The 17,002-nt window shown below is 18.0% G+C and overlaps 5 protein-coding genes across 5 annotated transcripts; 2 read left to right on the forward strand and 3 right to left on the reverse strand.

Annotated features, from left to right (window-relative positions):
* Positions 1-392: 392 nt before the first annotated feature.
* PGSY75_1145400 (dynamin-like protein) lies at positions 393-3,240 on the reverse strand (the record flags this gene model as incomplete). Its single annotated transcript, XM_018786568.1, has 4 exons — positions 393-419; positions 584-630; positions 734-870; positions 959-3,240. 4 exons carry the CDS (start codon positions 3,238-3,240, stop codon positions 393-395), a joined length of 2,493 nt encoding a protein of 830 aa, XP_018641363.1.
* Positions 3,241-6,355: 3,115 nt separating this feature from the next.
* Positions 6,356-9,047, forward strand: PGSY75_1145500 (putative transporter; the record flags this gene model as incomplete). The annotated part of the gene is made up of 3 exons (XM_018786569.1): positions 6,356-8,647; positions 8,749-8,911; positions 9,001-9,047. 3 exons carry the CDS (start codon positions 6,356-6,358, stop codon positions 9,045-9,047), a joined length of 2,502 nt encoding a protein of 833 aa, XP_018641364.1.
* Positions 9,048-9,290: 243 nt separating this feature from the next.
* On the reverse strand, positions 9,291-11,361 carry PGSY75_1145600 (conserved protein, unknown function; the record flags this gene model as incomplete). The annotated part of the gene is made up of 3 exons (XM_018786570.1): positions 9,291-9,318; positions 9,415-9,557; positions 9,637-11,361. 3 exons carry the CDS (start codon positions 11,359-11,361, stop codon positions 9,291-9,293), a joined length of 1,896 nt encoding a protein of 631 aa, XP_018641365.1.
* Positions 11,362-12,219: 858 nt separating this feature from the next.
* PGSY75_1145700 (putative bicoid-interacting protein BIN3) lies at positions 12,220-13,338 on the forward strand (the record flags this gene model as incomplete). Its single annotated transcript, XM_018786571.1, has 1 exon — positions 12,220-13,338. One exon carries the CDS (start codon positions 12,220-12,222, stop codon positions 13,336-13,338), a length of 1,119 nt encoding a protein of 372 aa, XP_018641366.1.
* A 319-nt stretch (positions 13,339-13,657) lies between these two features.
* PGSY75_1145800 (hypothetical protein) lies at positions 13,658-16,468 on the reverse strand (the record flags this gene model as incomplete). The annotated part of the gene is made up of 1 exon (XM_018786572.1): positions 13,658-16,468. The coding sequence occupies one exon, from the start codon at positions 16,466-16,468 to the stop codon at positions 13,658-13,660; it is 2,811 nt and encodes a 936-aa protein (XP_018641367.1).
* Between the last annotated feature and the right edge of the window lie 534 nt (positions 16,469-17,002).

Here is a 17,002-nt window from a genome sequence, read left to right on the forward strand (position 1 = left end):
AAAAAAAAAAATTTATTTTTTTTTAATTTTATTAAAAAAAAAAAAAAAAATTTTTTTTTTTTTTTTTAAAATTTAATTAAAAAAAAAAAAAAAAATAAAAAAAAAATTATTTTTTTTAAAAAAAAAAAAAAAAAAAAAAAAAAAAAAAAAAAAAAAAAATTTAAAAAAAAAAAAAAAAAAAAAAAAAAAAATAAAAAAAAAAAAAAAAAATAACATAAAAATAATTAAACATATTAAATATATTTATTTATATTTATATTTAAATAATTTAATAAGATTATATAAATCACTAATTAAACAAAAAGTTAAAAAAAAAAAATATATATATATATATATATATATATAAACTTTTATGTCGGAATAAAATAGGTAGTATATTTTATTATTTTTATTTAATCAAATAGGGGATTATAATTTACCTAAAAAAAAGACAAAAATAAAAATAAATAAAAATAAATAAAAATAAATAACATATGTATAAAAAATTATATATGGATATTTATGTGTGGTCAATAAGAAGAATAAATAAATCATATATTAAAATATATATATATATATATATATATTATATTTGTGTTATTACTTTTTTCTTCATTGGTTCTTTTTCAAATAAATGTTTTCCCTTGGATTCTACAAAAAAATAAAATAAATAATAAAATAAAAACAAATGAAGATTATAATATATATATATATAAATATATATATATGTTGTATTTTTTATTAATTCTGTTACCATTCATGTGACCCTGCTGCATATATGATGATGGACTATTTCCCATTTTTTGTCCTAGCATGCTAGTCTGTTTCATCATATTGGTGTTCATTGAGCTTGGTGACATATTTCGATTATGCATCATGGGATTGCGTTTACTAAAATGAAAATATATATAAATATATATATATATATATATATATATATATAAATTTATATTTATATTTATTTATTTTTTGTAATTACCTCATTGATGATGATCCCTCGTTGAGATACATGTTCATATTTGCGTTAGTTCCTTGAGAGATGTTAGGATTGTGTTTGGAAGAGTGATTATATTGATTTGGATTTTTCAAACTTTTTTGATAATCCATTAGATCTTGCTCATAGTTTGCATCAAATAAGTCTAGATTTATAGATGTAATATTAGGATCTTTTAGTAGTACTTGGTTAGCTTTTTTCAATATTTCTAATTGATTATTTAGATGTTCTCTTTCTTTTACTACATTTGGTGGTTCATTAAGAAGGTCATATAATTTTTGTTCACTATTTAAATCTGAATAGAGTTCGAATTGCATTTTTTCTTGTAATTTTCTAATTAAGAAATATCCTATCATTTTAGGGACGCTATCTCTTACATTTCTTAAAACAATATTAAAATAACAATCAAGCCTACGTCTGATTTCTTGAATAAATTGAGCATTGTATCTTGTTTTTTTTTTTTCTTTAGTATTCCATATATTCATAACAGATTTTTGTGCTGAAGTAACAAATTTGGCTGCTTTGCCAGTTATATTATATTCTTGATCACTCATAATATTTGAATAATATTTACTACTGGTTGAAAGTAATGTATCTTGATTTGAGTTTGATATATTTGATTGTTGTCTTTTATTTTGATTTCTATGTTGTAATGCATAGTCATAACTACTACTATTATTATTATTTGTGTTATTATGATTTTCATTTTGTTCATCATCTGCTGCATTTATGATACTACCATGTTCAATTAAATAAGAAGCATCATTTGTAAATAAATAATTGGTTTCTGCATCAATATAATTTTCCAAAATAATTTGTGTATTTTCTTTTTCTCTCATTAATATAGTTTGAGACAATTCAAGAACTTGTTCAGATAATTTTGGAAATCGATTTAATACTCTGTTAGCAATTTTTTGAGATAAAATTTCTAATGTTTGACTAACTCTATCTAAACAATTAAAAACAGGTGCATTAATTTTTTTTAAATGTGGTAATATTAAGAATTCAAATGTATCAGGTGATGGAAATCCTGGTAAACTATCTCCTTCATGTAAACAAATAGCATCATCAATATCATTATCAGTTAGTTCACTTGTAACATTTTTTCCTACATATTCATCTAAGAATTCATTAAATATAGTACGTACTTTAAGACCACATAAAATATCATTATTTTCTATAAAAACTTGAACTCTTTTATCATATTTCCCTTTTAATGTATTTTTAAAAATTTCACAATAATCTGTAATCATAGACCATAAAAGTTGTGTTTTTTTTGTAGCATCTAAAGGTACATTAGTTCCTAGTTCATATAATTTGTCATTGATATATCTGATTTTATCATTAATTTCTACTTTTATATCTGGTAAAAAATTTTTTATATGTCTTAATAACACCTTTGTTAATTTATCTGTTAAAGAATTTGTTCCATATAAAGATGGTGGTAATTTTTTATATACTGGATGTTTTTGAAAAAATTCTAATTCATCTTTTAAGGATTGACTTATAGTTTTCCCTTTTTTAATATCAGCAGTTGATCTATTAACAACACCAGTATATCCTAATCTTAAATTTATTTCATCATTTAATAACATTTTACTTGCATCAGCACCTTTATCCATTAAATCTATTTTTGTGATAACACCAATAGTTCTTAAACCTTTAGGATCTACTTTTCTAGCTATTTGTAATGCATCACTAGTAGACATATCAGCATTTGCTGGTAATACAGCTAATATTATTGTTCTTGGATCTTTTACATATCGAAGAGCCATATCTCTAGTTAATCTTTCTATATCATCTGTTTGATCTGAATTTTTTAAAGGTACTCTTGTTATACCTGGTAAATCTATTAAAGATAGATCTGGACATTTAATAGAATATATATTTAATACTATAGGTTCATCTATTATTCCTTTATTTTTTCCAGCTAACTCATCTGTTAATCTATTTATTTGTTCCCTCACCTCATTAAAATCAGTATACTTCTTATTCTTCTCATTTTCAAATACTGCCCAATGCTTAATTTCACTATCTTCTTTTATATGTATTAAACGAAATTCAATTGGTCTCCTTGTTACAATCCCTTCTCCTCTTGGTAAGAAATCCATACCAACAATGGATTCTAAAACACTACTCTTACCACTGCTTTGAGTACCCACAACACATATTCGAGGCAAATTTATATATTTTTGCAATCCAATATCTCTCAGCTCGTCGATCACATTAATTAGCTTTCTCAGGTTATTATACATTGACGTCTCCATGTTATTCAAAATATTAAATATTTACAAAAAAAAATAAAAATAAAATAAAAAAAAAAAATAAAATTTATATATATATAATAAATTATAAGTAGAAGATATAATAAACATACGAGGCAAATATGATGGTCATATGCTAAGCATATGATCAATATATTTATATATATATATATATTTATTTATTTGTTTATACACAAAGGATGTTTAAAACATATACACCCTGCACTTACATACACATAAAAACAATGATAGCATTATATAAATATATTTAAATATATATATATATATATATGCTTATTTATTTTTTATTTTTTTTTTTTATATCTGTGCATTGGAACTATTATATTAAATCATATACAAAAATTATAAAAAAAAAAATAATACATATAAATATATATACATATATCAAAAATTTAAATTTATTATAATCATATATATGTTCATAAATTTTTCCAAGAAAAATAATATTTTCTTTTCAAATCATTTATAATACATATATATAAATATAAATAAATAATATATATATATATATATATATATATACAATTGATCTTTAGATTTATATTTTTATATTTGTGCCTATTCTGTGCTCATCGTTAAAAAAAATTTTTTTATGATAAATAGGATAATAAATAAAAAAAACAATCACAAACAATATATATAATAAATATAAAAACAAAAAATTGTTAAAAAAGAAAAGATATATATTTTTCACACATGTATAAACCTAAACATATGAATATAATTATACATATTTTATGTGAATAATTTTTCTGCTCTTTTTTTTAAAAAAGAAAAAAAAAAAAAAAAAATACATAAATATATTTATTTTAAAACTTAAAAATATATATATTATATGTATATTATATATATGTATATTTATTTATAATATTGATAAATATTTTTTTTATAAAAGCATAGGTCATTAATAATGGTCCACATTTATTTTTATATACGTGCCAGTTGAATATTTAACAAAATATTTTCACATAGAGAGAAAAAAAAAAGTAAAATATTTAAAAAAATAAAATAAGTTATATAAAATATATTTTTGTTCTGGAAATACATTTAATTATATATTCAATGTCTATTAAATATTTTACATATAAATGGTATTTATATATATATATATGAATATGTATTATTATATAATATTTTTATATATATATCAATTCAAATATAAAGAGAAAGAGAACAAAAATAGTTATGTACACATTAGCATGAAAAAAATAATATAATATAATGGAATGTATATATATTATATATAATACATATATATATATATATATATATATATATATATTTTTTATTTTATATATATAATTTTTATTAACTATAATATTTATTTCTAATTAATAAAATATATTATAATATATTACATGATACATATTAAAAAAAATTGATGAGAATACTTTTTAAAATTGTATATAAAAATACAATATAAAAGAATAAAATTTTTTATGTAAAATTTTTCATATAGGATATAAAATTAAAAAAAAAAAAAAAAAAAATACATATTAAAAATAATATATATATATATTATATATATATTAATAATATATTTTATTTTTTTCTATATATATAATATGTATTCTAAATATTATATATAATATATAAATAAAATATATATATTATTTATATATATAATATAAATTAGATAGTTAAAAAAATATTAGATAAACGTTGTTACTATATAATAATACTTTGTTGTCATTTTTTTTATATTCTCCTCCTATATATTTTTCTATATATTTTAATAATATGTTTTTTTTTTTTTTTTTAATAATTATGGAAAAGAATATTATATATAAATATAAGATTGTTTTATTTCTTACATTAATTAAGAAAATATGAAATGAAATATATAGTCATTAATTTTTTCTCTCCACATATATATATAATTACTGATAATTTTAGTAAAATATATATGAAATAGAAATAAATAAAATATTAATATTTTAAATATTTAAAAATTTTTCTATATTTTTATTTTATTTTATTTTATTTTTTGTTATCTTTTATTATTATGATAAAATAATATGTTATCTAAATTCTCATGAATTTAAAGTCTTTTAAAATTATTCACAAGTATATTTTTATTCCTTGCACATTTAAAGGGTGTTTTTTTTTTTTTTTGTTTTTTTGTTGTTCTTAATATTAAAATGTGTTAATAATTCCTCTTATTTTGTTTTATAAAAATTATATATATTATTTTTTTTTAATACAAATGAAGAATATATAATGATTAACATTTTATTTTACTATATGTTTTTATATAAAGTCCATAGTGTGATATTTTAAAGGTTAAATATTTTATCTTAACGAATTATCATATGATAAGTTAATAATGTATACTTATTACATTATATATTTTGATTGGCTTTAACAGGATATGAAAAAGTTTCTACGGTTATATTTCTATATTACTAATATGTATATGAAAAGGGCATAAATAAAAATATATAAATATAAATATATAAATATAAATATATGTATGTATGTATATTTATTTATATACACATATATAATGCCATGTTCTATTAATAATAAAATGAAGTTTTTGTTTAAATATAAAAAATTATAACAAGGCAGCATATAAATATAAACATATATGTATGTATATATATATATATATATATATATATATATATATATATATATATATATATATATATTTATTATTTATTTTTTATTTTTTTTTTTTTTTTTTATTTTATTTTTTTTTTTTCTTTTGGCTAGTTCACCAAACAAAAATTATCAATAAAATATATTATTATTATTGTATTAAATTAATGTATATATATATATATATATATATATATATATATATATATATAGAATAAAGGATAATGAAACATTAAATAATTTTTTTAGAGAGAATTACACATTTTATTTAATATATTTTAATATATAAAAATGAATAGGGTGATATATTTGTAAAGAGCCAATTTTCTCCGCTCATCCTTTTAAGAGATATAATTTAAAGTTAGGAATGGGAATATACATATATAAATATAAATAAATAAATAAATATATACATATATATATATATATATATATATATATATATATTCAATATATATGTATCTTTCCTTCATAATCTGGGAAGAGGGGGAAAATGCTTTATTGCGGGCTATTGCATTTTTTGTTAGTTTTATTATTTTTAAATTTTAGCATAAGATCAAAAATATTAAACAGCAATGATCATATAAAATGTAATCCAAGCCATATCTGCATAGGGAGCATGAACAGAAAGATTAAAAATGATAATTTTTTATTAAATAAAAAAATTAGAAAATGTAGGAACTATGCAAATGTATACAAAATATATAATAAAACTAAAAAAAGAAGGGAATTAGAAAATTCGATTAATCCATTAAAGAGGTTTAAAAAAGAATTCACTTTTTTAAGTTCCCATGTGTGTAATAAAATATATGAGGTGAAAAAAAAAAAAAAAAAAGTATATTACGATAATTTTTATAAAAGGAATATGCTAAATGTCGTAAACATGTGGAGAACAGAGAAACGGAATAATTATGATATGTGTTTATATTTTAACAGGACGGATGTAAGTGTTTTTTCAAATATAAAAAATAAATGTAAATATTATTTTGGCAGAATAAAGAATTATATAGAAGAAGATAACATGTTAAATTTTTTTTATATATGTAAAAATGTGTTATGGAAAAAGAGCATATTTTTCTTAACAATTTTTGTTATGATTAATAGTGCTATTATTAGTATAATAATTCCTCGATATGATAATATAATATTTAGTGAATTAAATAATAGGAAGTTTGATAGATTTGGTTATTTATTATGTAATTGTATATTGATACGTGTTTTAAATATATTATTTTGTGGTTTAAGGAATTATATTTTTATGATAACAAGTTCTTATTGTTTGAAGAGTGTAAAAAGTATATTATTTAGAATATATTTAAATAAAGATTATGAATATTATGATAAGGTGGATCATAATGTTATAATAAATAAATTAACCTTAGAAGCCCATAATTTTTCAGATATTATACCATATTATATAAATCCACTTATAAGAAATTTTTTTTCAATTATTTTAAATTTTTCTTATATTTTTTATTTAAATAAAAAATTATCTATGGTTATATTATCCTGTTTTATGATTTCTTCATTGTTATCTATGATATCATCAAAACTAAAGAAAGCAAGATTAAAAAAAATAAATAAAGAAAAATTACAGAATACAAAAATATCTTTAGAAGCTTTAAATAATATGAACATAATAAAATTGTTTAGTACTGAGATACATGAGTGTAATAAATATGTAAATTCATTGAATGACATATTACATTTAGAAAAAAAAAAAGAACAATTTAATTTACTACATATGATTATAAATAAATTTTTTGTAATGATGACATATATCCTTATATTATTAAAGGGAAATGTGTTATTAAAAAATAAAGAAATTGATAAAAATATATTTACTTCTTTCTTTTTTTATATAAATAATATTTATTCATATATTGACATATTAGATTATTATATAGACATATGTGATATAGTATCTCAGTATAAAGATTTAATAAAAATTATAAAGAATTATCATATAGGTGGCATGCTTGACAATATTAAAGAATGTGTAAATGAAAAAAAAAACACAGATGAAAAAATAAATATGGAACAAAATATAAATGATATTACATCAAATGGAACGGATAAAATAAATATAAATTTTGTAAAAGGTTCAGAAATGATAAGCAACATTTCTGAAGAATCAAGAAATGATAGGATAGATTCTACATGTAATATATTACCTTGTAATAATGAAAAGAATAATTTAATATATAATAATTATAATATAAAAAAAAAAAATAATTATAAGAGTAGATTACATTTTAATAGTGATCTCAAGAATAGAGATGATAATTTGATTCTTCATTTTGATAAGGTTTATTTTAAATATAATAGTAGTAATAATAATCCTGATAATTATGTATTAAAAAATATAAATATGAAAATATATAAGAATACAAACAATGTAATAATAGGAAAAAGTGGGGGTGGTAAATCAACTATATTAAAATTAATATTAAATTTATATAAATGCACAAAAGGGAGGATATATTTATATAATAAATTAATAAATAATTATGCAAGTCATGATATATTTAATTTAATTACATATGTTGAGCAAGATTCTAAATTATTGAATGCAAGTATAAAAGATAATTTAACATATGGAATATTAAATAAAAATTTTGATATGCTGGACTTAATAAATATATCTAAATGTGCGACAAGTCATGAGTTTATATGTAGATTAAGAAAAAGATACGAAACGCTTATAAATCATAAGACTGAATTATTATCATCTTCTCAAAAACAAAAAATATGTATCACAAGGGCACTAACCAGATACCCCAAGGTATAATATGTATATATTATATATATATTATATATGTATATATGTATATATATATATATATTTATAATATTACGTTTATATATTTTTTGCTATTTGTTTAGATCCTTTTATTAGATGAATCAACATCAGCTATAGATAAAGAAAATGAAAGGACCATTTTCGAGAATATAAGAAAAAATCCAATGTTCAAAGATTTGTCAATTATTAGAATCACTCACAAGAGGGCGAATTTAGATATAGCAGATAATGTTTTCCTCTTAAAGGGTACTAACAAAAATGAACATATTCATCAGATTGTTATATATATATATATATATATATATATATTGTTTTATTTTTTATTTAATTTTTAGATGGTTATTTAACGAGACAAAAAAAATTGAGGATATCAAATATGTAGGATATATATATATATATATATATATATATATATATAAGAACAAATATGGCTTAAAAAAATTAATATATATATATATATTTATATTTATGTTTCTATTTAATTGTAAAGACATATGATATTTATATGTCAAAATGGTTATATACACATATATACAAATATAAATATATATCTGTTTATATATTTATTTTATCTAATAATATCTGATTTTTTTAATTTTGTTATTTTATTATTTTTTTTTTTTTGTTAATTATATACTATATTTTTACATAACCTAAAAATTGAAAAATATAAATATATAAAATATATATATATACAAATATATTATATTATATTATATTATATTATATTATATTTTTTATATTATTACCTTAACATGTCGGATAAATCCTCTTCGTTTTCTAAATCATAAGAAAGGTGCGAAGAGAACATATTTAAAAATACGACATCGTTATGATTAAATGATAGTTTGTCTTCTGAGTTTATAACAGCAATCACTGCTTCAACCTTACCCTGAAATAATAAGAAATGTGAAATTATATAAATAAAAATATATATATATATATTTTTTTTTTTTTTTTTTCTTTTTTACGTCGATTGAAAAAAGGGGTACTGCCAAAAATTGTTTAATATCAATTTTATTTTTGTCGATAATAATATCAGTAGAATTGACAATATTTTCTACACATATATCATCATATATATTAATATTATTATGATAAGTACTGTTGATAGTATTTGTTATATCATCATTATGTTTATATTTAAATATATTGCTTACATTATTGTTTATATTTTTGTCATTTCTTTGATAGTTGATTGTTTTTTTATTTTGATATACATGTGAGATAAGTCCTAGATTGAGTGAGGTGTGAAATAATTTATTATTATATATAGAAACGAATGTTTTATTATTATAATCTGGTATAAATAAGAATGCATATTTTGAATGAATATATTTAGGTAATTGTTTTGATATATAATTTGCAATATTAATATAATGATCATTAGATTTATAATAAGAAAATTTTTTTTTTTTTTTTTTTTTTTCTTGATTTTTTCTTTCTTCTAATTTATTATTATCTATAAACAATAAAGGTATCATTCCTAGTAAGCATCCTATAGCTATACCTAGAGCACTACCTGTGTAATAATATTTTCTTGTTCTATTCATTTTAAGTTGTTTATTTGTTAAATTAATTCTAGGAAATCCTATATATACAATAATTTTTTCAATATATCCTCCTATGAATATGCCTAATACATCACTAGTTAGATTTCCTAAGCCAGCTGCTGCCATCGTGCTAAATCCAAGATAAGTGCAAAAAGAAGAATCGAATAGATCACCAGATATTATCATAAAAGAATTATCAACAAATCCGAAGCAGATAAATGGTATACATCCTGATAAGGCTACTAATAATAGATCATTTATTTTTATATTCATTTCATTTTTATCATGTATTTTTTCTTCAATCATTTTTTCTGATAGTTTATTATAATGTTGATGATCATATTTGTTATTACTATTATTTTTATTATTGTTGCTATATGATTTATTGTATTGTCTACATTCAGTATTTATATTTTTTTGTTTTATTTCCATTTTGCTTATATCTATTTGTTGTATGTTTTTTTCGTGTTCCTCTTTCATTCTATATTTATCATTTAATGATAACAAAAAATCAGTTTTATAATTAAGATTAGACAATTTATAAAGAGCATTTATATGATGATGATATTTTATTTTATTATGTTTAATAATACTTTTAATAATATATTTTTTAGTTTGTAAAATATTTGTATATTTTTGTAAGAATAATATTTTTGTGATTTGTCTCATGTTTTTTTTTTTGAAATAATTCGATGGATAAATTTTTTTTTTTTTTTTTTTTTTGGAATATATATATTTTATATCATTATTAAATAATCTCTTATTAATAATATATATATTATTTGAATTATTTATTTTGTTTATATATTTTATTGAACCTATATTATGCATTATATTAATTTTGTTTATATTTCTTTCTTTCTTGTCTATTTGTTTGTATCCATCAAGATTTTTTTTTTTCCCTTTCATATCTACAGATTGAATGTTATTCACATGTGTTATTTTTTTTTTATAAATTAAAGGTGATGTAACTTTATATATTGGATTATAATTTTTGTGAATATTCTTATGATATAAATAAGAATTAATCTTCATATTAGGATGTACAAAATATTTGTTCCAAGTAAAGAAAATATATTTTCTTTTCTTTTGTTTATAAAAAATAGTTCGACAGGGAAATTTTGAAAAATGTTTAACATACATTTTGTGTTCAAAAATAAAGGTAAATATATAAATATATAAATATATAAAGATTAATAATATTTTTATATTAAATATATTTATTTTATGAAGATACATTAAGTTACAATTATTTTATAAAAAAGAATATATTTGTAAAATATATATATATTATATATATTATATATTTATATAATATTATATAAAAAAAAATTCTTCAAAAATTATATAAATGAATAGTTCTTTTTTTTTTTTTTTTTTTTATTATTTATATTATAACATCTTTTATATATAATGTAGCAAACACGAGATGTTAAACAATAATATTACAGTAAGGATAAACAAATAAATAAATATGTACTTATATAATTGAAGATTTATAAGTACACATACATATAATATATATATCTTCTTCGAACAAGATAATATTTATCAGAATATTCTTGTATATTTAGTGAAATATAAAATAAACAAAAAATAAAATATAATATAATATATTTATATATTTGTATTTTCTTTAATTTATCTTTTTATAATATAATAATATATATATATATATATGTATATCATATTTTATTTATATTAATAAGTATATCTTGTTGTATTTCAGAATTATATAAAAAAATATATATATATATATATATATTTATATTTATATTTATATATTTTTTTTTTTTTGTCTTTAATAGTACACCTAAGGAAATGTATGCAGTGTAAAGGAAATATAAAAGAGTATTTTCGACCCTAGAAAGATTAAGAATAATATAGCATAATATATGAAAATTTACACATATATATATATATATATATATATTTATATATTTATATATTAATTATTTTATTTATTTTTTTTTTTTATTTAAAAAAGTAGAAGAATACATTATGCTTGTAAAGAACTCTAAAGATAATGAGAAAGCTAAAGAAAAAAGAATAAAGAAATTATGTTTATATGGAAATTTTAAAAATTATTATTATGAGAGATATATAAAAAGAAAAAAACAGAATGTGATATATGTTAAGAATAATGAAGAGGAAGATATTGAAGAAATCATTTTATATGATAATAAAATAGGAACAGATAACTACAATAATATGATTGATAATAATAAAAGGTGTGATAATAATTATGATAGTGAGAATATATATTATATATATGATCACCGATTAAATTATATTAATAAATTTCATAAGGATATTTTTAAAGAAAAAGTAATTTTAGATATTGGTTGTAATTGTGGCATTGTTAGTTTTTTATTAGGTTTGAATTTTGAATGTAGAGTAGTTAATGCTATAGATATAGATAATAATATAATAAATAAAAATATAAAATTATTAAGATTATTTATTGAATTTATATTTATATATAATAGTGAGAGACATATGTTAGATTTCTTTTTAAAAAATAAAGATATATCAAAAATAGAAATGGACATGTTTAAAAATATTTATTTTTTATATGAAAAATTAAAAGGTTCTAGAAATTATTATAATAAAATGAATAATATATATAACCAAGATATAATAACTGATATAAATGATCCAAATACTTGTGATAATAGTTTAAGATATTTTCCACTTAATATATATTTTTTATGTAGCGATATATTTGATAATAAATATAGACATCTTAATAACACATACGATGTTATACTTGCTTTGTCTGTCATTAAATGGATACATTTAAATAAAGGTGATGAACATTTGATTTTATTTTTTGATCGTGTTTATTTTATGTTAAAGCAAAATGGATATTTCATATTAGAATATAATAAACAGAAGAAATATAAATTAAAAAAAAATCAAAAGAAATATTATAAAAAAAACATATCATTAAATTATAAAAACTTTGATGATATAGCACAAGGCAAGTACAACAATAGGTGTAAAATGGTCCTAGTCAACAAGTTTTTTTTTTTTACTCATAAAGGAGATGAAACAAGTAATAAGAAAAATAAATCTGGAATGTTTAACCGGGAGGTATGTATATATAGGAAGGTATAATATGTATATATATAAATAAAAAATAAATAAATAAATAAATATATATATATATATATATATATGTATATCTTTTTTTTTTTTTTTTTTTTTTTTTTTTTTTTTTTTTTTTTTTTTTTTTTTTTTTTTTTTTTTTTTTTTTTTGTATAAATATTACATATTAAATGTTAGGAAGATAACATTGTAATTTTTTAAAAGTTTATTATAATTAATTGTTTCCAAATTGTAGACAAAAAAATAAAATAAAATAAAAATATATATATATATATATATATATATATATATATTCATATATATAATATATATATGTGCATGTTTTTATTTATGATGAGAATATAAATATAAGCTTGTCCATGTTTATTAAAGCCATTTCCAAATAATCCACTGCATACTCCTTTGAGGTTAAAGTAATTTTTTTTTTTTTATTATGATTTTGTGTTTCATTCATACATATATTTGATTTATTATGTAGTGTATTGATTTCATTATTTTCTAGAAACTTTCGAATATAAATATTTTTTGCTATAGTATATAGATTTTCTTTAACTTTATTACTTGTAAAAAAAAAATCAGTTGAGAATGATAATGAATGTTTTATATATGTTTTATTATTATTTGAATTATTATATTCATGTGCTTTGATATAACCATGATATAATAAGTGATATAATTTTTTTCTGACATCATTTAAAGGTATTAGAACATTTTCACTTATTAATTCATCATTCATTTTCTCTTCAGAATTTGTGAGTAGATATTTCCATATTCTTAAAGCTTCAAGACCTGTCATATTTTCTAGAACATTTGATATAATTTTTTTTTTATAAATATTTTTTATATTAAAAAAATCTGCTGCATATGTTATAACTTGATTACATTTAATTTGTATTAATTGGTCAGGTAATTTTATTAATGAATTTAAATTTTGTAATACAACATGTTTATCAACAAATATATTTTTATTTCTTTTTAATTTATTTATTACACATTTCTCTATATATTCAAAAGATAAAAATAATGATGTATCTTTATAATAATTTTGTTCTTGAGAATAAACAAATTTGACATTATATAATAAAACAAAAAATATACATTTAGATACTTCATTCAAATTAAAAAAATGACTAATAAAATTAAAGCATTCTTGTTTGAGATATATAATTGATAGTGTATCAGTATCAACTTGAAAATAGGTATACTTATTATCTATAAATTTTAATAGATTATCATTATTTTTATATATTCCATTTATATTATATTCGTTATATGTTTTTATAGATTTATTTGTTTTTATATTACTACTATCATCATTATATAATAGTGCTTTAAGTTCTTTTCTTTTATGTTGTGTAGTAATATTATTGGGTATATAATTTTCTTGTTCTGTTATAATAATAATATCATCATCGACTTTTCTTCTTTTCAAATTATTTTTTAAAATATCTGTATTATGACAAATTTCATCTTTTTCAATATGTTTTTTTTTTTTGTTACTTATACTATTTTTATTATATTTCTTTTTCATATTATGTGGATCTTCATTTGGGTTCATATGATTGAATGGGTAATTATCTGTTTGGACCTCACGGTTTATATCATTCAAATAATTACAATTATAATAATTATCATGATTATTATTATTATTATTATTATTATTATTATTATTATTATTATTATTATTATTATTTGTGTGGTTATGTAATAACATGGATGTTTCATCTATGTGGGCATTTTGTTCCATCTGAATATCATTAGACCTCTCAGTTATTATATTATTTGTATATATTTTTTTGTAATTATCATTTTTAAACACATCATATTGTTGTCGTTTATCATTTTCACAGTCATGCTCGTTAAAATATTTACATTTCTTTATAAATCTTTTTCTTAATAATTCTAAAAATAAGAATCTCAAATAATTTTTATTTATCTCAGGAACATCTTTTTTACAAACCTCCGCATAGTCATCATTATTTAAATTTTCTATGCACTTATTTATAGTCATCCTACCATTTTTTATAATTCTTATGAGAATAATTTTTTTAATGAATTGAAAAGTTTCTTTTTTTTGGGCATGTCCTGTGGAATTAAGAAAAAGTGGATCATCTTTGTCTTGGTTCGTGTTATATAAATAATAATAATTATAATTATCATTATAATTATCACTATTATTATTATAATTATCACTATTATTATTATCACTATTATTATTATTATTATTATTATCATTATGTTTATTATGATTAATATGATTATTATTGTGTACACTCTTATTTTTATCTCTTTGCATATTATTATTTTTCATTATGTTGGAATTATTGTCATCATATGAATTGGTTATACTTTCAAATTCATCTATCATTTCAGAATTAAAAAAATTGTAGTTATTCATATCAACATGCATATCAGAAGAGATTGTAGATAAATTATTTGTAGATGATATACTTTTTTTGTCTTTTATAATACATGTAGGATGTATATAATAAAGTATAGAAGGATATCTAACAAGAATATATATATTTTTTATGATAACAAAATATTCTACTCTTCTAATTTTGCATATACATGAATCACATTTACATCTTTTCATATATTCATAATTCTTACTATTACACAAAAAATTGAATGATTGCATTTCTTCGTTCTGCATATCTGGAATGGTTTTTATTTCTTCATTATGTTTATAATGTGAACAAATATTTTTTTTTTTATTTTTTCCAACTTTAAAAAGGTACGTCATTTTGTTGTGATTATTATGATATGTTTTATTATTATTATTATTATCATGATATGTTTTATTATTATTATTATTATTATCATGATATGTTTTATTATTATCATTATATGTTTTGTTATTATCATCCATATTTACAACGCCTCTAGTTTCTTCTGGAGACAAATGATGACATTCAATCGATTTACTATAAATTATATTTACATCCACAATGTTGTGAATAAGTAAACACAATAAAACGTTTCTTACTACATTAAACTCGTAAGAAGATAAATTTATTAACTCGTATATGCTCAACTTATTCCCATAAAGAAGAATTATCTCAACGATGTCGCTACAACAAGATCCAAATATATCACAAATGATATATTTTAAGTAATCTAATTCGTTCTTTATCATTATATATAAAATAATAAAATAAAATAAAAATTAAAAATAAAATAAAATAAAAAAATATATATATATATATATATATATATATATATATATATATATATAATATTGTAAATTTTTTTTTTTTTTTTTTATTATTTACCTTTTTTGCCATTCCAAAATCTATAAGTTTTATATTTTTTGTATTTTTATTTTTGAAGAGGAAATTTTCGGCCTTTAAAAAAATAAATATAAAAAATAATATGATATGATATGATATGATATAATATAATATAATATATAATACATTAAATGAATATAGACAATGTGCGCATATACATACATATAAATATATATATATATATATATATATATATATATATATATATATAATATTTTTATTTTCTTACTTTTATGTCCCTGTGGATAATATTATTTGAGTGCAGGTATTGTAATGCACAACAAATCTATAAGAAATAAAATAAAATAATATATACATATGTCCGGATATATATATATATATATTTTTTTTTTTTTTTTTTCCTCTGTATGTTATATTTT

Source organism: Plasmodium gaboni, chromosome 11 (genome assembly GCF_001602025.1).
Source record: "Plasmodium gaboni strain SY75 chromosome 11, whole genome shotgun sequence".
In the NCBI taxonomy this organism is placed as follows: Eukaryota; Apicomplexa; class Aconoidasida; order Haemosporida; family Plasmodiidae; genus Plasmodium; species Plasmodium gaboni.